Here is a 25,492-nt window from a genome sequence, read left to right on the forward strand (position 1 = left end):
AAAAAGATAATGCAGCTGGCCAAACAGCCTACAGTCGATGATAGTAAATAACAAGCATTATGGATGAGCGGTATGTAAAATACACATCACAGGAGAGACAAAGCTCACCAGACAGATTGACTATAGCTCATTGCAATCATCAGATTGTCAGTTGGCACAGAAGCAACAGGAGCCAGAGTGAAGGCAGAGACTGCACAACCATGTGCTGCATTTGCAGAGTGGGAGATAGCCATTAAATCAGACAAAGCTTGGCTAGAGGCTAATTTGGATGCCTTGCATCTTCAAAAAGAGGCTGCAGCTGCTATCACCCAAGCAGTGATATTAGAGGCAGCAGCAGAGCAAGAGGGTAAGGAGCTGTATAGTAGAAAAGCCACCCGGTAATAATACCGGGCAATCAGCCAGCAGTGGTCTCCCCCCCAGTAAGCTGCTTGGAGCAAAGCTCAGAAATAGTTAATCCTTCACATTGGTTACACAGCTCTTACTGACCTGTCCAACACCAAAAAAAGGCATTCCCCTACCACTAAAAAAGAGGATTCAAAGCCAAGATTTGACAGTAATGATCCACATTGGCAGCCAAGGTTTACATACCTCAGTACAAGGGTAGTTTACCAGTAGGCCATCCAGAGCCCTCAGTCACGATGAATATGGCAAAGTATCTGGCACACAAAGAGCCATGAGCATCAGCTTATCACAGTTTGATGACCATCCAGAAAGTTATAGAGTATGGAAGTTGTCTTTTAATAATACAATCAAAGACATGGATCTTACTACTGGTGAGGAATATGCTTTTGTGATATCATCCTGGAGGAACGTTGTCTCATTTTTTAACTGCATTGCATTTGTGGTTTCTAAATGACAATAAACTGAATCTGAATCTGAATCTGAATATTCAATTTCCCTTTCACAAACCATATTCAAATAAACATGCTTTCACAATAATGATCCATAACTAAATTCACTATATACTAAAGATTCAGTCTTTTGAATGGCACTCTGTTTCTTTCAGTATAGTGCTTCTGGATCTGTGGAGTAGCATCAGGTTGGCAGTGTCACATTACTGTTAGTGACATGACCATCACCGATAGATAAGTTTGGTGGCTGTAATGTGTCCATCTTGTTGGATGCAGTCGACTCTTCGAATTGTTGTTCTTCAGTTGAGCATCCAGTATCCAGTCCACATGTATGATCTCCAACATTCACTGTGTACATAGGTGGTCCAGTTCTTGTAGCTATCCTACTGGGTATCCATTTGTCTTCTTGGTAACCACACACCAGGACTTCCTGTCCAATCCTGAAGCTCCTTGCTGATTCACTTGGTAACTGGCTGAACTGTTCATTCTGCACTTCCCTCCGTAGATCTGGTTTCAGGAGGTCTATGTGAGATCTCAGATTCCTGCTCATGAACAGCGTTGCAGGTGGTCCATTTGTCGTCACTTGAACAGAGTTCCGATACACAAAAAAGAAATAGTCCACTGTGCTGTAGAAAACTGTCTTCCTTGTCCATAGCTTTAATGAAGGATTGGATAAACCTTACAGCAAACCTATTCGTTGCTGGGTAGTGAGGAGCTGACTTGAAATGCCTGATGCAATTTTTCTTCATGAATAGTCTGAACTCTTCTGATGTGTATTGTGGTCCGTTGTCACTCACAATTTGTTCAAGTAGGCCACTTCTGGCCAAGATAATCATCAGAGCCTTTTCTGAAGTGGTTGACTTCATTGGTATGACCTCCGGCCAATTCAAAGGAGCATCCACAGTTATCAGAAATATGGAGCCCATGAATGGCCCAGCAAAGTCAATATATATTTCCCATGGTGACAACGGCCACTCCCACAGGTGCAATTGTGCCTGTGGTGGTCCTCTTTGAAATTTTTGGCACCCTGAACAGCTTTTGGTCAAGTCTTCGATCTGTCTATACTGTATATTCCCGGCGAGAGTCTTCATCTTGACACCTTGACTGTACCCAGGTGTCTTTCATGCAGATTTTCTAACACTTTGGTGTGCAGTTTAGAGAGAACCTCAACATGAGATCCACACATCAGCATTCATTGACATACCGACAGTTAGTCTTGTCTCACTGAGAACTCTGGAAACATAGGATTACTCTGAACTGGCCATCCTTGCACAGACTTTTGACAATGTCAGGTCATTCCTTGTTTCTCTTTGTATTTCAGAATTTATTACTGGCAACTGGTCCACCAATGCTGCGTGGAATTCCTTTGCTGGGTCACAGAATGAAGACTTTTTTTCTTCAGTTTCCAACAGTGGGAGACATGACAACCATCAATGTTGTTGTGTTGTTTGGTACTCTCGAACTCTAAGACATAAGATCATGTTACAGCCCTACATCCTCCTCCCCCTCCTTGGGCATCCAAGATTTTAGATTGCACTTCAGAACATTGCAGGGAGGAAAAATAAGAAACGTTGCCGTCTGTGAATGCTTTAAGCACAGAGGTTTATAACAGCAGTCTAGCCACAAAATCCTGTTCAACAATATGCTTAGTTAAAATGTATCTTAAAGGGCAATGAAAGAATGCTTTCAAGATGTATGCTTTATCTGACCAATGTTTTCGATGTAATCAAGAAATTGGTACCTTTTTACGTTCTACTTGGTCTTGTTCTAAAATTCAACCTTTTTGGATAAATTTAAGACTTTTACTGGAACAAATTATTGGAATACAACTCCCACATAGCCCAATATTATTTTTATTAGGTGATATTGAAGGGATAATACCGAAACCTAAATTAAATAAATATCAGAAAAAATTTATAAAAATTGCATTGGCAGTAGCCAAAAAAGCTATTGCAGTTACTTGGAAATCAGATTCATATTTAACTATGGATCGTTGGAATAATGAAATATATAGCTGCATTCCACTTGAAAAAATTACTTATAATTTAAGAAATGAATATGATATATTTTTGAAAATTTGGCACCCCTAGCTACAAAAGATAGGATTAAATATATAGGTCCTTTGAAGATAAAATTATAAGTTATTTGGGGAAAATAAAAACTAAAGTTATCTTGAACTCCATGGAGCATGTGGGGATCCTCCGATATCCAGGCAATCTTTCTTTCTTTTTTTCTTTCTTTCTTTTTTCTTTTTTTTTCTTTTTTTTCAGATAGGGATCTAAGGGGGGAGGGTTAAGGGGAGGGGGGAGGGCCAATATTAATTTTTCACTATTCTAATATTCTATTCATTTTATGTAATTCTCTTCAAAATTTAATAAATAAATAAATAAATTTAAAAAGATGTATGCTATGATTGATGACCAGAGCAACGGATCCTTAGCCCAGTCAAATGCCTTTGATCTGTTGGCATCTGTGGTGACTCATCATCCTACATCCTGAAGACCTGTGATGGTGTAATGGAGAGATCAGGCAGAAGAGTAACGGGTTATCAGATTGAAGCATGGAACGGTGGCATTGCATTACACTAATTGCATGCAATGACATTCCAGACAACCACAAAGAAAACCAACTCCTCAGGCTTCTCACAAATAGGAGAATATCTGCAGATGCTGGAAATCCAAGCAACACACAAAAAGTGCTGGAGGAACTCAGCAAGCCAGGCGGCATCTATGGAAAAGAGTACAATCCATGTCTCAGCCAGAAACATCGACTACTCTTTTCCATAGATGCTGCCTGGTCTGCTGAGTTCCTCCAGCATTTTGTGCATGTTCCTCAGGCTTCTCTCTATCACCCCCACCTCAAGTATCTTGCCAAAAATATCCCACCTCTAGATGATAAAGCCCAAATCCTACTTTTGCTTGGGAGAGATATCCTCACAGCACATGAGGTCAGGAAGCATATCAACAGTCCTGGTAATTCACCATTTGGACAGAAGCTGGACTTAGGATGGGTCCTTGTTGATGACATGTGTTTAGGGAACATCCACTGGCTTACTGTTCACAACATTAAAACAGACATTCTGGAAGATGGGAGGCCTTCACTGTTCACCCCTTGCACATGTCGATCTGCCTCTCTACCTTTAGGTTCAGACCCAGGGAATAACTGTCAAACACAGTTTACTTACATACTGTTTATTAGCAAGCTTGCATTTTCAGTTGGCAACACAGAGTCCCTGCTCACCAAGCTTGAGAGAATCTGCAGTCAAGTGAGCCCAGAATACTGTTTGGAGCTGCTGATATACATTGTTATCACATATTTTGATAAGGGTAAACCAAGAAGCTTCTCATGGAAGAAAAACCTCTTTGTTCATATATTATTCTCACAGTACAAGTTGTCAAGCTGCCAATAAGTCAGTTAGGTTTTAGCCCTTTTAATTCTGCATATAATTCCTCACGCAAACCACGTTAACTTTAAAGAAAAGGTAAACTCCAGTCTACAGCCTCAACATGATCTCTCATAAAGTGCCAGTATCAAAAAGAGACATCCCAGAATAACTTGCCACCTGAGGTAGATATGGCAGACACTGGAATATGGCAGAGAAAAGAATTAGCTAAATACATTTCCTCTAACCAAAGCCCAATTGCTAGGTAAAGCCGCAGGACAAATCCAGGGTATGGTGGAAAATCTCCAAAGACTAATGGAACTGGTCCCAGAAACGAAAAGATAGCAGCCATCAAGAAGCAAAAGACATGTACTGTAGAAAAGCAACCATGTGATCAGATAGCAGTGAAAGGAGGGAATGTCAACACAGTGTATTGTGTAGAGCATGTGGTTCCCATCAGCCATACATGCAGTGAAGGACTCTTAAACTGCAGAGGTGTATCAATGGACAAGGCTGCACTTGGGACTTTAATCGACCACACTCCTTACATATAGCCAGCACCTGGAAGCATATGATTGTATGTCAAGGAGAATAACGGACTTTATGCTATTGCATACAGGATCTTCCAGCTTGAATCATGAGGTTCTGTACACTCTCATGGCAGAAGTAAAGGCAATTATCAATTTGAGGCCATTAGTTCCAGTCTCTGAAGATGCCTTTGATTCTTTGCTTCTTACCCCTGCTATGCTTCTCACACAGAAACAGTGCACTGGCCACAACTAGAAACTTTACAGACAAGGATGTCTGTAAACCACAATGGCATCAAAGGCAGTATTCAGATGATCTATTCTGAAGACGATGGAGACAAGACTATCTGCAGACACTAAGTTCACCACAAATGGCGAAAGTCATGTTCTAACATTGAAGAAGGTGATGTGGTGCTTCTGAAGGACAGCAGGGTAGCCCAAAATGACTGGCCCATGCATTAGTAACATGCACATTTCCAAGTGAAGATGGGAGAGTTTGCGAAGTAGACCTCAAGGTGACAAAGCAAGGGTCATATGAAAAATACTTCAGGCTTGTGTCCGAGATTGTTCTCCTTCTGAAAAACTAAGACAGAACATTATAACCTGTTCTATTAACTGTGATATCATTATAGATGCCAGGCGGGGAGTATTCAGGCTTTTTCTTTGAAATAAGGCCCTGCCAACTAACTGTATATTCTGATTGCACTTAAGACTTTAATTCCGAAGGCCCTGCTGCCTTTAAATTTGAAATTCAGTTGAACAATAGACAATAGACAATAGAGAATAGACAATAGACAATAGGTGCAGAAGTAGACCATTCGGCCCTTCGAGCCTGCACCGCCATTTTAAGATCATGGCTGATCAATTCCTTATCAATACCCGGTTCCTGCCTTGTCCCCATATCCCTTGATTCCCCTATCCATAAGATACCTATCTAGCTCCTTCTTGAAAGCATCCAGAGAATTGGCCTCCACTACCTTCCGAGGCAGTGCATTCCAGACCCCCACAACTCTCTGGGAGAAGAAGTTTTTCCTTAACTCTGTCCTAAATGACCTACCCCTTATTCTCAAACCATGCCCTCTGGTACTGGACTCTCCCAGCATCTGGAACATATTTTCTGCCTCTATCTTGTCCAATCCCTTAATAATCTTATATGCTTCAACCAGATCCCCTCTCAATCTCCTTAATTCCAGCGTGAGGAGAGCAGCCTTTTTATTTTGGCGAGGTTTTTCAGTCAGACCAAAGCAGATTTACACAATCCTGTGTTGTCTTTCCTTTACTTGCACCATCATAAATCATCATCCATAAGCTTTGGCTTAGTTTATAAAGGAGAAAGCTATCTGAGCAATACTTTGTGTTAATATTACATAAAAGTTTATTCCAGATTATCTGTATAGTGTTTGATCAGCCTTGGTAATCTAATGAATCCTTAAATTATATTAATCTTCTCACATACTTTAAAACTTTGTTTACTCATGTTGTGTATAATTCTGGACATTTTACATGAAAGTCTAGCATCATACGTTCCCGATGTCTTATGAATGCATGACGTAATCATCATAAGTTTGCTGCATTAAGTACTTAATGGTATTTTTCAGGTTTGTTTTCAGTTTTACTCTTACTAAATTGTATGTGTGCGTGCTGCCCAAATAAAGCACCCAGAACTTGGATGCTCCTGACTCCTCTGTTCAGCTGAATGGTCTGGCAAGCTGCTGAACACACACAAGGAGAGCAGTACACTTTCCACGGTGCAGCTGCAGAAATTTGTGAGTCTTTGGTGACATACCAAGTCTCTTCAAACTCCAAATGAAATATAGCTGTTGTGTCTATTTGGAACAATATGTTGGATCCCAGGATAGATTTTCGCATTAGGGCACTTGAAACTGATCACCCTTTCCACTGCTGATCTCTTGAAGAGGACTGGCATGCGTTCCACCAACTTCACCTTTCTGAAGTCAACAATCTATTCCTTGGTCAACTGACATTAGGTGCACAGTTGCTGTTGCAACACCTCTTAGTCAACTGATCTATCTCACTCCTGTATGTCTCCTTGTCACCATGTGAAATTCTGCCAACAATGGTTGTGCCATTAGCAAACCTATGGATAGCGTTTGAGCTGTGCTTAGTCACACAGTTGTGGGTGTAAAGATAATAGAGCAGTGTCTAATGAGGCTTAATGGGTAGAATTGAGAAATAAGAAAGCTATGACCACATTAATGGGATTATATTATAGACCACCCAACAGCCAACAGAATGTAGAGGAGCAAATTGGTAGTGAGATCACAGGTTGTGATAGTAGGTGATTTTAACTTTCCATGTATTGACTGCGACTCCCATACCCTAAAAGAGCTGGATGGGAAGAAGTTTATCGATTGTTTTCAGGAAAGTTTCCTTAGTCAAGTCCCAACTAGAGAAAATGTGATACCCTATTAGGGAATGACTTAGGGCAGATGACAGAGGTTTGTGTAGGGGAACACTTTGCATCATAATACTATTAGTTTCAAGGTAATTATGGAAAAGGATAGGTCTGGTCCTTGGGTTAAGATTCTAAATTGGAGAAAGGATCTGTCAAGTGTGGATTTGGACAGGTCGTTTTCTGGTAAATGTGTACTTAATAAATGGCCAGCCTTCAAAGTGAAATTCTGAAAGCAAAGAGTTTGTATGTTACTGTCAGAATAAAAGGCAAGGATAACAAGTTTATGTGAGATACCAAGGTCCTGGTTAAGAAAGAGGAGGAGGTGCATAGCACAGATAAACAGGCAAGAACAAATGAGGTACTTCAGGAGTATAGGAACTGATCCAGCTACTGTGCATTTCTGCCCCGCTGTTGTGATGAACTGGGGACCGAGGCTTGGGCCTACTTCGGCTGCTCCAGGAGCAGATCTGGGACTCAGTCTGGTTTGGGATACCTGCTTCTATTGTTTGCATGATGTGTGTGTTTTTTCCTCTCTCTTTCTCTGTGCAGTTGTTTCTATTCTTTTTTTAAAAATTGGATCATTCATGTTTCTTACTTTGTAGGTGCCTGTAAGCAGACAAATTTCAAGATGTATAATTTATAAATTCTTTAACAATAAATGTGTTTTGAATCTCTGAATCTTTGAATAAGAAATGCAAGAGAACAATTAAGAAGGAAATCAGGAGAGCTAAAGGAAGACAAAAGGTTGTTCTCGCACTCAAGGTGAAGGAGAATCCTGAGCGCTTCTACAGACATTAATAACAAAAGGAGAGCACAGGACAAATTGATCCTTTCAAAGATCAGGTGCATCTGTATTTTCTCAGGAGATGGACACAGAGTCTTTTAATGTGAGGAAATGCATCAGTGAGGTCATGGACCCTTTGCCGATTACAGAGGAGGAGGCATTTGCTGTCTTGAGACAAATTAGGGTGGATAAATCACCAGGGCCTGACAAGGTGTTCCCTCAGACTCTGTGGGAGGCTATTGCAGAAATTACAGGCACCTAGCAGAGATAGTTAAAACATCCTTAGCAATAGATGAGGTACTGGAGAATTGGAGGATAGCTAATATTGTTCCACTGTTTAAGAAAGGCCTTAAGAATAAACCAGGAAATAATATACCAATGAACCTGACATAAGTTGTGGAAGGTTTTCTAAGGGACTGGATATATAAGTATTTGGAGAGACAGTGGTGGTAAATTGTGTCTAACAAAACTTTGTGTTGGTAAGTTGTGTCTAACCAATCTGATAGAGTTTTTCAAAGAAGTTACTAGAAAAGTTCATGAAGGCAGGCACTGGATATTGTCTACATGGACAATAGCAAAGCTTTTAACAAGGTCCCTCATGGGATCCTATTATATCACCTCATTATAGGAACAATGTGAAAGCTATGGAGAGGGTGCAGAGGAGATTTACCAGGATGTTGCCTGGATTGGAGAACAAGTCATATGAAGCTGGGACTTTTCTCTTTGGAGCGTAGAAGAATGAAAGGGGACTTGATAGAGGTCTACAAGATTATGAGAGGCATAGATAGGGTGGATAGTCAGTACCTGTTTCCCAGGGCACCAATAGCAGACACCAGAGGGCATATGTACAAAATTAAGGGAGGGAAGTTTAAGGGAGACATCAGAGGTAAGTTTTTTACACAGAGCGTTGTGAGTGCCTGGAATGACTTGCCAGGGATGGTGGTGGAGGCTAAAACATTAGGGGTATTTAAGAGCCTCTTGGACAGGCACATGGATGAAAGAAAAATGGGGGGTTATGGGGTAGTGTGGGTTTAGTACTTTTTTTAAGGATTATATGGGTTGGCACAACATGGAGGGCTGAAGGGCCTGTACTGTGCTGTAGTGTTCTATAGTTCTATGGGAGGTTAGTCAAGAAGGTTCAGTTGCTTGGCATTCGAGATAATATAGTAAATTGATTTGACATTGGCTTTGCAGAGGAAGCCAGAGAGTGGCTGTAGGTGGTTACCTCTCTGACTGGAAGCCTGTGATTAGTGGTGTGCCACAGGCATCACTGCTTAGTCCATTGCTGATTGTCATCCATATAACCATATAACAATTACAGCAAGGAAACAGGCCATCTCGGCCCTTCTAGTCAATGCCGAACGCTTACTCTCACCTAGTCCCACCGACCTGCACTCAGCCCATAACCCTCCATTCCTTTCCTGTCCATATACCTATCCAATTTTATTTTAAATGACAATACTGAACCCGCCTCTACCACTTCTACTGGAAGCTCTTTCCACACAGCTACCACTCTCTGAGTAAAGAAGTTCCCCCTCGTGTTACCCCTAAACTTTTGCCCCTTAACTCTCAACTCATGTCCTCTTGTTTGAAACTCCCCTACTCTCAATGGAAAAAGCCTATCCCCGTCAACTCTATCTATCCCCCTGATAATTTTAAATACCTCTATCAAGTCCCCCCTCAACCTTCTACGCTCCAAAGAATAAAAACCTAACTTGTTCACCCTTAACTTAGATGCTGAAACCCGGATAGCATTCTAGTAAATCTCCTCTGTACTCTCTCTAATTTGTTGACATCTTTCCTATATCAGTGACCAGAACTGTACACATTATCTGAATGATAATGTGGTAGACTTTGCTGATGACACCAAAATTGGAGATGTAGTGGACAGTAAGGAAGACTATTAAAGCTTGCAGTGGGACTTGGACCAGCTGGAAAAATGGGCTGAAAAATAGCAGATAATATGTTATGCAGGCAACTGTGAAGTGTTGCACTTTGGGAAGATCAACCAGGATACTTTTTACACAGTGAGTGGTAGGGCAGTAGAATGGATGGATCTTGGAATACAGATCCATAATTCCTTAAAAGTGGTGTCACAGGTAGATAGGATTGTAAAAAGAGCTTTTGGCACATTGTCCTTCATAAATCAATGTACTAAGTACATGAGTTGGGATGTTATGTTGAAATTGTGTAAGATGCTGCTGAGGCCTTATTTGGAGTACTGTCTGCAGTTTTGTTCACCTACCTACAGGAAAGATGCAAATAAGATTGAAAGAGTGCAGAGAAAATTTATAAGGATGTAGCCAGGATGAGAGGACATGAGTTATAGGGAAAGATTGAATAGGTTAGGATTTTATTACTTTGAAAGAAGATTAATGGGAGATTTGATAGAGGTATACAAAATTATGAGGGGTATAGATAAGGTAATACAAGCAGGCTGTTTCCACTGATGTTGGGTGAGACTAGAACTAGAGTTCATGGGTTAAGGATAAATGGTAAAAAGTTTAGGGGTAACATGAGGGGGAACTTCTTCACTTAGAGGGTGGTGAGATTGTGGAGCAAACTCTCCAGCACTAGTGGTGGATGTGGAGTTGATTTCAACATTTAAGAGAAATTTGGAAAGATACATGGATGAAAAGGATAAGGAGGGCTATGGTCTGGGTGCAAGTCGATGGTACTAGGGAGATTAATGGTTCAGAACAGATTGGATGAGCCAAAGTGCCTATTTCTGTTCTGTAGTGTTCTATCAACAAAATAAGAATCTCCAAGTTTATCCACGGCTTGGTACGTCTGTATGTTCCCGAAGGCACACATTCATCTACACAGCTCTTGAAGAACTCAATGATATCTGTAGCATATTCATTCACATTTGAAGATGAATCCCCAAATATTGTCCAGTCCACAGACTCGAAAAGTCCTGTAAGTGCTCCTCTGCCTCCCGTAACTATCACTTCTTAGTCCTCACCACCAGTGCTGTGGCCTTTAGCCTCTGCCTATATGCCAGAAGTAGAAGTGCAGCCAGGTGATCGGACATTTCAAAGGGCATTCAGGCTTGGCAGCATGACTTAAATGTTTCTTTATCTGATGCGGTTTAGGACTCAATTCTCAAGTCAGTTAATTCAAGCTCTCTTTGTGCTCGCCACTGTCTTTTACAGTTTAAGATTGTACAAAGGGCTCACATGTCCAAATCTAAATTGTCCTGATTTTACCCTAACATTAATCCTGTTTGTGATAAGTGTAAAGGTGGCGAGGCTTCTCTTATCCATATGTACTGGGCTTGTCCTAGTCTAGAGAAATTTTGGAGAGAAGTTTTCTTAACCTTATCCCATATTCTTAATTGCCACTTAGAACCTAATCCTCTGATTACTCTTTTTGGTACCTTGGGTGAGGCAGATATGCATTTGAGTCCGACTAAACGTCGAACATTATCTTTTGCTTCTCTTTTGGCTAGACGCTTAATTCTTCTTAGGTGGAAAGATGTTGCCCCACCCACCCATGCTCAATGGCTTAATGATATTATGTCCTGTTTACACCTTGAAAAAATTCACTATTCACTTCATAAGGTGTGGGGACCTTTTCTTGAATATTTTCATAATTCCTCTTTTGATTAAGTCTATTTTTTTCAATCCCTTACTTTCAGCTTTTTGTTCTTTCTTTGGTAGTAGGCATTATTATTCTTTGTTTTTATTTTCATTTACAATTTTGGGGGTTTGAATGCTCCGATTAATATTTTTTACATTTTGCAATGGTTGGTCTGGAGTTTTTGTTTCTGTGGGAGGTGGGGAGGATACTAACTTTACATGATTTTATTTTGGGTGCTTTTTCATCATTGTTTCAAATCATATTATTGTGTGCTTATCTTGCACTGTATTAACCTTCATTTTGTTGTTGGGTTTTTGTAGTAGTAATTGTAGAAATGCATAAAAAATCAATAAAAAAAGTGCATTCAGATTCAGATTCATTTATTTATCACATGTATATGTAAACATAGCATTGTCTGTGTTAACAGCCAATCCAACCTAAGGATGTGCTGCAGGAAGGATTAAAGATACTTGCCTTATGGTCTAACAAACAACAAAGCAGCACCAGGAAAACAAGCCCTAATCAAGGGCTCCAACCCAAAACAGTGGCTGTCTATTTCCCTCCATAGATATCGCCTGACCTGATGAGTTCCTTCAGAGCCTTCTGTGTTGCTTAAACTGAAAGTGCAATATAAATGCAAACCATTTTATGGAAATATTTTGCAAATCAGCATCCTTGACATTTCACAGTAAGAATGTCAATCATTGCAAAATTTGGGGCAATTCTCTCCACCGCTTTTCACTTATGAATCTGTAATGAGCTCCAAGCGACAAAATTGCAAATCTACAATCAGCTCCCAAAAGGAAAATTTAACTATTCTACACAAAGTAAAAGTACCTACCTTTAGCAGACAGAATCTTGGAGTTAATTGTCCAAGTGTAATAAAGTCTTCGAACAGGCCGTGCCACAAACCTAAAGGAAAGTCTTGACCTTCCAGGTATTGTACCGTGATGGTATTCCAGTTCAAAAGCTAAGAAAACATGCATTTTCCATAGAAATTATTTAATAAATAAGACATAAAACATTGAAGAGTACAAAGAACAAACCCTACAGTTCACAATGATATACTGATCTTTTAACCTACTCGAAGATTAATCTAACCCTTCCATCCCACATTGCCCTCCATTTTCTATCATCCATGTGCCTATCTAAGAGTCTTTTAAATGTCCTTTGACCACCAACCCTGGCAGCGTGTTTCACACATACACCTCTAACTGTAAAAAAAGCTACCTGACATCCCCTATACTTACCTCCAATCACCTTAAAAGCATGTCTTCGTGTATTAACCATTTTGGCCCTAGGAAAAAGACACTGGCTCTAACAATACTTCTTATCATCTTATACACCTCCATCAAGTCACCTTCTCATCCTCATTTGCTCCAGAGAAAAGCCCTAGCTCACTCAACTTACCCTCATAAGACATGCTCTCTAACCTGGTAAATTTCCTCTGCACCCTGTACAAATATTACTATTGTGGAAGATTATCAGAGAGGCTGAGCAGAATGCTGCCTAGGAACAGGCTTAGAACATTCTGCCCCTCAAGTCCAGTTCACAATTCATTTAGATCAAGGCTGATTTGTTTCTTACTTAGTTTCATAACCCCTAATACCACTACTCAGCAATAATATATCAAGCTCACTTTTAAAAATTCCCAGACTCCATAGCTTTTAGTTAGAGGAATTGTTTCCTGACATCATCTTTGAATTGCCTACATATAAATTTAAAGATTTAAAAAAGATAAAAGATTAGCTTTATTTATTACATGTACATCGAAATAGTGAAATGTGTCATTTGCATCAACAATCAACACAGTCCAAGAATATGCTGAGGGCAGCCCGCAGGTATTGCCACACTTCCAGTGCCAACACAGCATGCCACAAATTGAAATGTAGGAGGAAACTGGAGCATCCGGAGTAAACCTAGCCAGTTACGAAGAAAGCACACAAACTCCTTACAGACAGCACTGGGAATTGAACCCTGATCACTGCACTGTAAAGCATTACCTAGCCTTTATGCTATCGTGAGCTTCCTTCATCTAAACTCTCCAGTCACTGTTTATCCATAACCACCCTGCTAACATCTTTAATTTACCTAAGTATCTAAAATTCTTCTTAGTTTAATTATTGATGGAAAATAGAAGTCATTGGCAAGGTCTAGTGGCCACTAATCCAAATGTTGACCAGATTAGACTGCATTTTGTACGGAAATGTGAAAAGCAAATTAAAAAAATGTATAACATACATAGAATCTGAAATGACAGCAGAAAGTGGTATGGGTGACAGAGGTGACTTTGAAATTACAGTTCCCAAACCATTCCTTCATTGTCTTTATGTCTGGTTTACAGGTGATGAGTTGATTTTGATTTCATATCATTTTAAGTCAGTGACAATAAACCTGACTTGGATTCTGAAATGTTTAGTCTATAACCTTTCCAAAGTCTGTTTTCCCATAGTTTGTAATGAATAGTACATCATTTCTCTGCACTTACCCATCGGATCATTCACAACAACATCGGGGTCACATGGTCCTGTGATGCTCTGCTTGACAGTGAGGGCAAAGTTTAAGGAGCATGGTTCATTATTCAGCAAATCAAGGTCACCTGACTGAGAACTGCCAACCAGGATGTCTCCCAGGTCTATCTGCTCCTTCTCAGCCTGAAAGAGAAGGACAAATGACAACAATCACTGATGTAATTTGCAAACACAGCATACAGTATCAACAAACATGTCTACGATTCATTGAAGAATTATTAAATTGGTTTATTTTTGCACTGAGGTACAGTGAAAGATTTTGTTTTGCATGGCATCCATACAAATCGTTTCTTCAGCAGAATACCATAAGGCATAGGAGCAGATTAGACTCTTCAGCCCATCAAGTCTGCTCCACCATTCCATCATGACTGATTTATTATCCCTCTTGGCCCCATTCTCTTGCTTTCTTGCCTTTGATGCTCTTGCTAATCAAGAGCCTACCAACCGCTGCTTTAAATATACCCAATGACTTGGCCTCCACTGCTCTCTGTGGGAATGAATTCCACAGATTCACCACCTGCTCATTAAAGAAATACCTCCTCATCTCTTTTCTAAAGAAAATGCTTCTTCTCTGAGGCTGTGCCCTCTGGACCTAGACTCCCTCACTATAGGAAACATCCTCTCCACATCCACTTTATCTAGGCCCATCAATATTCAATAAGCTTCAATAAGATCACCTCTCAATGTTCTAAACTCAAGCAACTACTGACCCAGAGCAATCAATGCTCATGAACCTTCTCTGAACCCTCTCTAATGCTAGCATATGCTTTCTTCGATAAGGGGCCCTAAACTGCTCCAACACTCCAAGTGCAGTCTGAGCAATGCCTCAGTACTTTGAAGTAGTAGAAGGGAAAACAATAACAGAATGCAGAACATAGTGTTACAGCTACAAAGTGCAGTGCTGGTGGACAATCAGGTGCAAGGCCTCAACAAGGTAGATTGTGAAGTTGAGAGTCCTTCTTATTGTACAAAGGAACTATTCAATAGTCTTATATTAAATCATCAACACACAAGATTCTGCGATGTTGGAAATTCAAAGGAATGCACACAAAATGCTGGAGGAATTTAGCAGGTCGGCAACATCTATGTAGGGGAATAAATAGTCGATATTTCGAGCTGAAACCCTTCATCAGGACTTGAAATAAGCTCTCCTTGAGTCCTTGAGCCTGGTGGTACATGCTCTCTGGATTTTATATCTTCTGTCTAATTGGGGAGGGGGGAGAAAAGAGAATGCTAGGGCTGTACAGGATATTCCATTTACAGGGAACAGATGACGGAGTAACAACCATTCCATTGTTAATGCACCAACACCTACCAAGCACATTAAAATGCTAAGGTGTGAAAGGCTCTGTACAAATAATAAATAAATTCTACCTCAGAAGGCAATACATTGATTTACAGCAGCAAAACAAAACATTCATCCCATACGGCATAGGAGTAGAATTTGGTCATTCAACTCACTAAGCCTGCTCTGCAATTCCATTACGGCTCCTTTATTTTGCCTCTCAACCCTATTCTCCTGCCTTCTCCCCATAACCTTTGACACCCTTACTAATCAAGAACCTATCATCCTTAACTTAAAATATACCCAATAACTTGACCACCACAGCCGTCTGTGGCAGTGAATTCAGCAAAGGTGATAAGCAGATGGAAAGGGTGGGGAGGGGAGAAGGTAAAGGGGGCTGGTGGGATCAGAAAAAGGGAAAGGACAAAGGAGTAAACACAAAAGATACTGGAAATCTTCAGCAGCACACACAAAATGCTAGAGGAACTCAGCAAGTTGGGCAGCATTTATCGAGGGGAATAAACAGTTGACATTTCGGTCCAAGACTTTTCATCAGGACAAGGGAGTGGTTACCAACAGGATAATGTGGTCCTGCATAGATGAGTGTCACAGGAGCTTTATTCCAATAGTAACTACACTTGTAAAAAATACTACTTTGACTGCAAAGCAATATAGCCATAAAGCACAACGGTTGTGAAAGATGCCATACATGCAAAAACTAAGTAGGTGCAAAGGTAATTATTACAAAAGAAAGAAAATGCACGGGAACAGGATTGCTTCTTTCTCTCCTTTGCTCTCACCATGATTATGCCCACTGTTCCTTCACCAATAACCCTGAGGGTGAAATTAATTTTCTTTCCTTGCTCTGTACAGTGTGGGCCTTTCACTCCCCACACATAAATGTGGGGTCTCAGGAAATACTTCTGTTGTTCTTGCGGGTAGAAAGACCAGGTTTGTGCCTGCAAAAAGCACACAATATGTTGTTGGTTAAATCAAAGTTAACTATTCCAAGCACTTTAAATTGAGTAGAAAATATGTTTGCAACACTTGTCAGTTTATTATATTCACTAAGAAAAATAAATAACATTATCACTTTCCCCGGATAAAAAAGTGACCTGAGTCAATTAGAATCTTCGCACTCACTGCAAATTTTTATGATAACATAGAACACTACAGCTCAGTGTAGGCCCTTTGGTCCTCAATGTTGTGCAAACCTTTTAACCTACTCTAAGATTAACCTAAACCTTCGCTCCCACATTTCCCTCCACTTTTCTATCATCCATGTGCCTATCTAAGAGTTTTTTAAATGTTCCTAATCTATTTGTTTCTGCAACCACCCCTGGCAGGCAGTGTGTTCTATGCACCCACCACTCTCTGTGTAAAAACTTACCTACATCCCCCGATGATATTTTTCTCCAATCACCTTAAAATTATCCTCCCTTGTCTCTGCCATCTCTGTCCTGTGAAAAGAATCTCTGCTATCCAATCTATCTATGCCTCTTATCATCTTGTACATCTTTATCAAATTACCTCTCATCCTCCTTCACTCCAGAGAGAAAAGCCTTAGCTCACTCAGCCTATCTTCATTGGACATGCCCTCTACTCCAGGCGGTATCCCAGTAAATTTCTTCTCCATATCTAAAACTTACACATCCTTCTTATAATGAGGTGATCAGAACTGAACATAATATCCCAAATGTGGTCTAATCAAGGTTTATAGAGCTTTTTATAAATGATCACAGCCCATTGTTCATTGAACCATGACAACTATTGTAAATTAGAAATTTTAAAAAAAGATAATCCTCTAAACAATTTATTCTGTCTTGTTTATCCTCTTGACTTACTGCCTGATTTAGTATTTGAAGGTTGCCTTCGCTATTTTGTTTCACAATAAGGACACTTCATGAGTAATACAGACAAATCGCTGGAGGAGCTCAGCAGGTTAGGCAGCATCAATGGAAAGGAATAAAGAGTTGACATTTTGGGCCAGGACCCTTAATCAGGATTGGGTCTTAATCACACAAGTGTCTCAGCCTGAAATGTCAACTCTTTATTCCTCTCCATAGATGCTGCCTGACCTGCCGAGTTCCTCCAGCATTTTGTATGTGCTGCTCTGGATCCAGAATCCGCAGAATCTGTTGTGCTTATGATTGACCATTTCATTGGTTCCAGCTCCAACACAAATGCATAAACTATCTAAAAGTTAAAAAAATCTTCAATTAGATTAAACCAAATATTTATACACATGTAGGGTATCACATAATCCAAGACAGAGCAGAAGGATACAGGTAAACTATAAGAGACAGAGCACATGAAGGATTTAGGTCAAACTCCAGTATAAAATGTTGAACAGCAGGCATCTAACAGTAGTGAAATAATCTACCACATTTGTCTACTTAAGTCATGGAGTCACAGAACAATACAGCATAGATACAGGCCCTTCGGCCCAACCAGTACATACCAACCACGTGGCCCCCAGCTAGTCCCAATTCCCTAAGTTCAGACAATATCCCCAGTCTGCTCCTCCATGTACCTATCCAAGTACTTCATAAATCATACTATTATAACTGCCTCAACCACTTCCTCTGGCAGCTCATTCCATATGCTCATTACCTTCTGTGTGAAAAAGTTTCCCGTCATGTCAAAGTGGGAACTGAACTGAAGTGACAGAGGAAAGGGAGGTTGGATCACAAATAGAGAAAGTTTGGAGACAGTGCGAAAAGGAGGATAGGCAGGTGATAGAGAAGGGACACACTCAATCCGACAGTTTGAGAAGTGTTTATTTTAATGCGAAGAGTATCATGAATAAAGCAGATGAGTTTAGAGCGTGGATTAGCATTTGGAGCTATGATGTTGTGGCCATTACAGGTATCGCAGTGGGAGAGCATTTTGGAGATAGTGATCACAATTCTATCTCCTTTACCATAGCATTGGAGAGGGATAGGAACAGACAAGTTAGGGAAATGTTTAATTGGAGTAAGGGGAACTATAAGGCTATCAGGCAGGAACTTGGAAGCATAAATTGGAAAGAGATGTTCTCAGGGAAACGTAAGGAAGAAATGCGATAAATGTTCAGGGGATATTTGCATGGGGGTCTGAGTAGGTACGTTCTAATGAGACTTGGAAAGGATGGTAGGGTACAAGATCCATAGTGCACAAAGGCTGTTGTAAATCTAGTCAAGAAGAAAAGAAGAGCTTACGAAAGGTTCAAAAAACTAGGTAAAGATATGAATCTAGAAGATTATAAGGCTAGCAGGAAGGAACTTAAGAATGAAATTAGGAGGGCCAGAAGGGGCCATGAGAAGGACTTGGTGGATAGGATTAAGGAAAACCCCAAGGCATTCTACAAGAATGTGAAGAGTAAGAGGATAAGACGTGAGAGAATAGGACCAATCAGGTGTGACAATGGAAAAGTGTGAATGGAAGCAGAGGAAATAGCAGAGGTACTTAATGAACACTTTGCTTCAGTATTCACGACAGAAAAGGATCTTGGCGATTGTAGGGATGACTTGCAGTGGACTGAAAAGCTTGAGAATGTAGACATTAAGAAAGAGAATGTGCTGGAACTTTTGGAAAGCATCAAGTTGGATAAGTCGCCAGTAGCAGACGGGATGTACCCCAGGCTACTGTGGGAAGCGAGGGAGGAGATTGCTGAGCCTCTGGTAACGATCTTTGCATCATCAATGGGGATGAGAGAGGTTCCGGAAGATTGGAGGGTTCCAGATGCTGTTCCTTTATTCAAGAAAGGGAGTAGAGATAGCCCAGGAAATTATAGATCAATGAGTCTTACTTCAGTGGTTGGTAAGTTGATGGAGAAGATCCTGAGAGGCAGGATTTATGAACTTTTGGAGAGGCATAATATGATTAGGAATAGTCAATATGTCTTTGTCAAAGGCAGGTCGTGCCTTACGAGCCTGATTGAATTTCTTGAGGATGTGACTAAGCACATTGATGAAAGTAGAGCAGTAGATGTAGTGTACATGGATTTTAGCAAGGCATTTGATAAGGCACCCCATGCAAGGCTTATTGAGAAAGTAAGGAGGTATGGGATCCAAGGGGACATTGCTTTGTGGATCCAGAACTGGCTTGCCCACAGAAGGCAAAGAGTGATTGTAGATGGGTCATATTCTGCATGGAGGCCGGTGACCAGTGGTGTGTCTCAGAGATCTGTTCTGGGACCCCTACTCTTTGTGATTTTTATAAATGACCTAGATAAGGAAATGGAGGGATGGGTTAGTAAATTTGCTGATGACACAAAGATTGGGGGTGTTGTGGATAGTGTGGAGGGCTGTCCACATTGATAAAGCTGTCCACGGGACATTGATAGAATGCAAAACTGGGCTGAGAACTGGCAGATGGAGTTCAACCCAGATAAGTGTGAGGTGGTTCATTTTGGTAGGTCAAACATGATGGCAGAATATAGCATTAATGGCAAGACTCTTGGCAGTGTGGAGGATCAGAGGGACTTGGGGTCCGAGTCCATAGGACACTCAAAGCTGCTATGCAGGTTGACTCTGTGATTAAGAAGGCGTATGGTGTATTGGCCTTCATCTATCGTGGTATTGAGTTTAAGAGCCAAGAGGTAATATTGCAGCTATATAGGACCCCGGTCAGACCCCACTTGGAGTACTGTGCTCAAATCTGGTCGCCTCACTATAGGAAGGACGTGGAAATCATAGAAAGGGTGCAGAGGAGATTTACAAGGATATTGCCTGGATTGGGGAGCATGCCTTATGAGAATAGGTTGAGTGAACTCGGCCTTTTCTCCTTCCAGCGACGGAGGGTGAGAGGTGACTTGATAGAGGTGTAAAAGATAATGAGAGGTATAATGAGTGGTATTGATCATGTGGATAGCTTTTCCCCAGGGCTGAAATGGCTAGTACAAGAGGGCATAGCTTTAAGGTACTTGGAAGCAGGTATAGAGGAGATGTCAGGGGTAAGTTTTTTTTACGCAGAGAGTGGTGAGTGCGTGGAATGGGCTGCCAGTGGCAATGGTGGAGGTGGAAACAATAGGGTCTTTTAAGAGACTTCTGGATGGCTACATGGAGCTTATAAAAATAGAGGGTTATGGGTAAAGCCTAGGTAGTTCTAAGGCAGGGACATGTTCAGCACAGCTTTGAGGGCCAAAGGGCCTGTATTGTGCTGTATGTTTTCTATGTTTCTAAATTTATTATCAAACTACGTGTATGTCATCATATACTACCTTGAGATTCATTTTCTTGCTGATATTGACAGGAAAGTAATGACATACAATATTTTTTTTGAAAATTACACATATACAAAGACTGATAAACAACTAACGTGCAAAAGAAGACAAATGTGAAAAAAAACAGAGGACATGAGTTATAGAGTCCTTCAGAGTGAATCTGTAGGTTGTGGAATCAGTTCAGAGTAAAGTTATCCATGTCGGTTCAGGACCCTGATGGATGGAATCAGGTTCCTTTTTAAACCTTTCCCTCACATCCTAAATCTTCTCCATTACTCGGGGAAAAGATTGTTATCATCCACCTTATCGATGCCTCATAATTTTAAGCATTTCTATAAATTATTGTGAAGAATAATAATTTTTTAAATCACAATACATATACAGAAGGTCAGAAAAATCACTGAGACATTTGCTATACAAAACATTATTGCTGCAATCTAGCTTCTTAGTTGAAGGGTCATAAACTAATGCCATTCTTCACCCAGATGCTTGACATCTTCAGCATTTGTACTGTCGAACAATACAAGCACTTCAGCTCATGATGATGTGCCGACCTTTTAAGCTACTCTAAGATCAATCTAACTCTTCCCTCCCACATAGCCCTCCATTTTTGTTCTATGTTTTAACAGAGAAATGATTAGGAATTCACCAAAGATTCATTAGCCTGAATGATCCCGAACGTTGGTCTGACAGACAGAACTTTAGAACCTGCTGCTGATATCTTCCACTGAAAATACAGGGGCATCCGTGTCACATTCTTAATGAAGTAGGATTGCTCTGATAAGGTGCCTATGCACGTCGGTTTAAAGTACAGGTACCCATTTCCATCCAGAGTAACGAGCGGCTTTTCAACCATGCAAAATATGCTGATCTCCTAAGAAACCAAGAAAAAGAATGAGAGAAGTGAGTGGCATAAAGATAAAGGCAGATTAGCTTTATATGTCACATGTACATCAAAATATAATGTGAAGTGCATCGTTCGCATCAACAACTAAAACAGTTCATGGACTGTGCTGGAAGGTAGCCCACAAGTGTTGCCATGCTTCTGGCACCAACAGAGGATGCCCACAACTTACTACCCCTAACACATACATCTTTGGAATGTGTGAGGAAACCCATGTGGTCACAGGGGGAATTTACAAACTCCTTACAGACAGCAGCAGGCTATGAATTCCCGATGACTGGTACTGTAACAGCATTACACTAAATGCCGTGCTATCGTACCATCCTTTTTTTGCACAACAAATTCAAATTCAAGGTCAAGTTTATTTTCATTCAACCTTATAGATGTATTCTGCCAAACGAAACAACATTCCTCCAGACCAAGGTGCACAGCACAGTAGATATTGTTCAGACACAACATATAAAGGTAATATTACCACAAATAAGCTAACAAATAATAAGGTGCATTTCTGATACAAATCAAAAAATAAACAATATAATGCTACCGGCAATTCATACACGATGAGACCTGAGTGGTGGCAGGGAGTTCAGCAGTCTCACAGCCTGGGAGGAGAAGCTGCTTCCTGTCCTAACAGCCCTTTTCCTAATGCTACAGTACCTCTTGCCTGATGGTAGGGGGTCACAGAGATTGTGAGATGGTTAGGAGGAATCCTTGACAGTGCTAAGGGCCCTGTATACACAGCATTCCTGATAAATATCTCAATGGGTGGAAGAGAAAGCCCGATGATGGCCTCGCAATCCCTTTGTTTGCATATTGAACTCTGTGCCAAACAACAGTGCTTTTTAATCACAATAACAGTTTAAGATCTATGTCAAAAGGCTCTGAGTTGAAGTCATTGAAAAAAATCACAGAGTCTGGGCATGCAGAGAAATGCAGCAAAGTCAAAGGTGAATTGATAGAGGTGTACAAGATGATCAGAGGTTTAGATTGAGAGGATCGCAAGAGACTTTTCCCCAGGGTAGAAATAGCTAATACGAGGTGGCTAATGTATCTGCCTTTACCACCTCAACAGTGGAGCTAATGGAAGATGATGACACATTACAACAGCAGTGAAGGTGGAGGAAGGCTGCAGCAGTGAAAGATCCCCAGGCATCTTGCATTCCATGCCACTGGACCCAGACCTCTGTTAAGAACCGTGTGGTGGCTGCCCATGCATCAGCCTCCCCCCGTTAAATAAAGTCACACAGAGGCATTCTCCATTCAGAGAATCCACCCTAATATCCCAGATGAAGTCCTGTGGAATATGTGGACTCTGGATCAGCCTTTATAGTCATCTGAAGATACACCAATAGACAACCACTTTGGAGAGCATCATACTTGACGCAAATGATTGCTGTACTACCACCATTCCTGGCAGTGCGTCCATGCACCTACCACTTTCTGTATAAAACACTTACCTCTGACCTCCTCCCATATCTTCCTCCAATCAACTTAAAATTATGTCCCTTCATATTAGTCAATTCCACCCTGTGCTTATCTAAGAGTTTCTTAAATGCCACTGATGTATCTGCCTCTACCACCACCACTAGCAGGTGTTCCATACATGTCCAACAATCTCTACGTAAAAAAACTTACCTCTGACCTCCCCTCCATTCTTTCCTCCAATCATCTTAAAATATGGCCTCTTGTATTAGGCATTTCCACTCTGGGAAATCTATGCCTCATATCATCTTGTACACTTCCCTCAAGTCATCTCTCATCCTCCTTTGCTGCAAAGACAAAATCCCTAGCTCACTCAGCCTTTCCTCATAAGACATGCTGTCTGGTCCAAGCAGCATCCTGATAAATCTTTTCTGCACCCTATTCTAAAGCTTGAGTGTTGCTCAAGATTTCCAGCATCTGCAGAATCTATCACACAGATAAATAACATTCTGCACACCACAGTTCCCAGGAGACATTAGATTGTGTATAATTGGGCATATGGCAAGTGGCAATAAAAAGAAGTTAGGTTTGAGCAAAGCGGCCATTATGGGAGCAGCCATTAATTGAGCATGCTCTTATTGAATGGGGAGTTCAGGATCTGGCTCAAAAGCCTTTGGTGAGGAGAGGCAGAGACTGTTGATACAGTAGATTTTTTTAATTTAAGTTTTCTTTCTTCCTTATTGCACTGTTAGAGCAGTGGGGATGCCAGGCAGGATAGTGGAATGTTCCTGTTGCGGGATATGGGAAGGTAGGGAGATCTCCAGCGTTCCTGTCAATTACGCTGTATGAAGTACATCTAGTTGCAGCTTCTAAAAGGATGTGTTAAGGAAACAGAGCTGGAGCTGGATGAACTCCAGATCATTCAGGAGGCTGAGAGGCTCATCGACAGGACATACAGGATAGGTACATGGAAATCTGGATAGGTACAGGGAGGAGTATGGTCCTGGTGCAGGACGATGGGACTAGGCAGACTAATAGATCAGCACAGACTAGGTGGGTTTAAGGGCATGTTTTTGTATTGTATAACTACAGTTTAGCAACATTATGACAACTTTGATCACTTTGCACCAGAGTGGACTTTGTTTCCTTATGCACTTCTGAACTTTCTTGTAAAAGTTGTGTTTAATTTATTTAACACATAAAATGCTTAAGTTTATCACCCCAAAACATTGATTCTTTATTCATCTCCATAGATACTATCTGACCTGCTGAGTTCCTCCAGCATTTTGTGTGCGTTAATACAAATCCATTCAACCTCATCTATTCATATCACAATCCTCTCACTATAGGAATCAATCCTGTGAACTTTCATTATGACCTTCTTTGGTAAGATCACCAAATCTGTATCACTATGGTCTAGAATTTACAGTGCCTGTTTTGATTTAATCTACAATTAAAACAAGGATGACTAAGGTCTCTGATCTTCCTCATGCCCACCTTTTTATATCAGCTATCTTCCTTCTGTCTTTAAGTGGGGGTGAAGGGTCTTAACCCAAACCATCAGGATGAAGATTTCTTATTATTACCTGGATGTACTTTTCAGAAGCATTAAGCTGTAATGGCAGTGTGTACTTGTTAAGACTCTCCTTCTGGGGTGATGCCTTCAGTGTGAATATCTGATGGGAATTGGGGAGAACAAAACCAAAGGCCGGTTTAACTCTCACAACGGATTCATGTGGCAAAGGTAGGAAAAACGTCATGGGTGTATCCCCTGTATTCTTGAGCAGAAGGGTCCTGTAGACCGTTCCTTTCTCATACACTGCTGGCAATACCTGCAAGAAAAACAATTGGTCAGAAATCATAAACACTTTACAGGTACATCAGCATGTTGATATCATGACAGATTAACAGCAGGTACCTAATAAAGCAGCCACTGAGTGAATGCTTATGGTCTTCTGCTGCTGTAGCCCATCCACTTCAAGGTTCGATGTACTGTGCATTCAGTACTCTTCTGCAAACCACATTGATATTTGAGTTACTGTTGCCTTCCTGTCAGCTTGAACCAGTCTGGCCATTCTCCTCTGAAATCCCTCATTAACAAGGTTTATTCACTCACAGAACTGCTCAATGGATGGTTCTTTTTTTTCGCATCATTCTCTATAAACTGTAGAGAGTGTTGTGCATGAAAATCCCAAGAGATCCGCAGTTTCTGAGATACTCAAACCACAGCATCTGGCACCAATAATCATTCCACAGTCAAGGTCACTTAGATCACATTTCTTCCCCATTCTGATGTTTGGTCTGAACAACAACTGAACCTCTTGACCATGTCTGCATGCTTTTATGAACTGAGTTGCTGCCACTGGATAGGTTAATTAGGTATATGAATTACAAATACAAAAGTACCTAATTAAGTGGCTACTGAGTGTATGTAGCATATTTCTAAAGTCCAAGTTAGGAAAGGGTGACATAAGCATTTTGCATTCTGCTGTAGAAATCTCTGGGCCAAGAGAAACTACAGACACTGTAATCTGAAGCAACACACAAAAGGTGCTGAAGGTGCAGCAACAATGGACAGTTGATGCTTTGAGTTGAGTCTCTT

General features: G+C 40.8%; 1 protein-coding gene across 1 annotated transcript in view; it reads right to left on the reverse strand.

Moving 5' to 3' along the window:
- Window positions 1-25,492, reverse strand: part of cfap65 (cilia and flagella associated protein 65) — a 204,576-nt gene that overhangs the window by 84,865 nt on the left and 94,219 nt on the right. The window contains exons 12-16 of the mRNA XM_073046190.1: window positions 24,477-24,722; window positions 21,214-21,438; window positions 16,159-16,317; window positions 14,031-14,196; window positions 12,384-12,512 (exon numbers count right to left, since the gene is read on the reverse strand). Of these exons, the coding sequence (XP_072902291.1) occupies window positions 12,384-12,512; window positions 14,031-14,196; window positions 16,159-16,317; window positions 21,214-21,438; window positions 24,477-24,722 (925 nt within the window). The remainder of the gene's footprint in view (window positions 1-12,383; window positions 12,513-14,030; window positions 14,197-16,158; window positions 16,318-21,213; window positions 21,439-24,476; window positions 24,723-25,492) is intronic.

The sequence above is a fragment of the Hemitrygon akajei genome, chromosome 5, assembly GCF_048418815.1.
Source record: "Hemitrygon akajei chromosome 5, sHemAka1.3, whole genome shotgun sequence".
Taxonomy (NCBI): Eukaryota; Metazoa; Chordata; class Chondrichthyes; order Myliobatiformes; family Dasyatidae; genus Hemitrygon; species Hemitrygon akajei.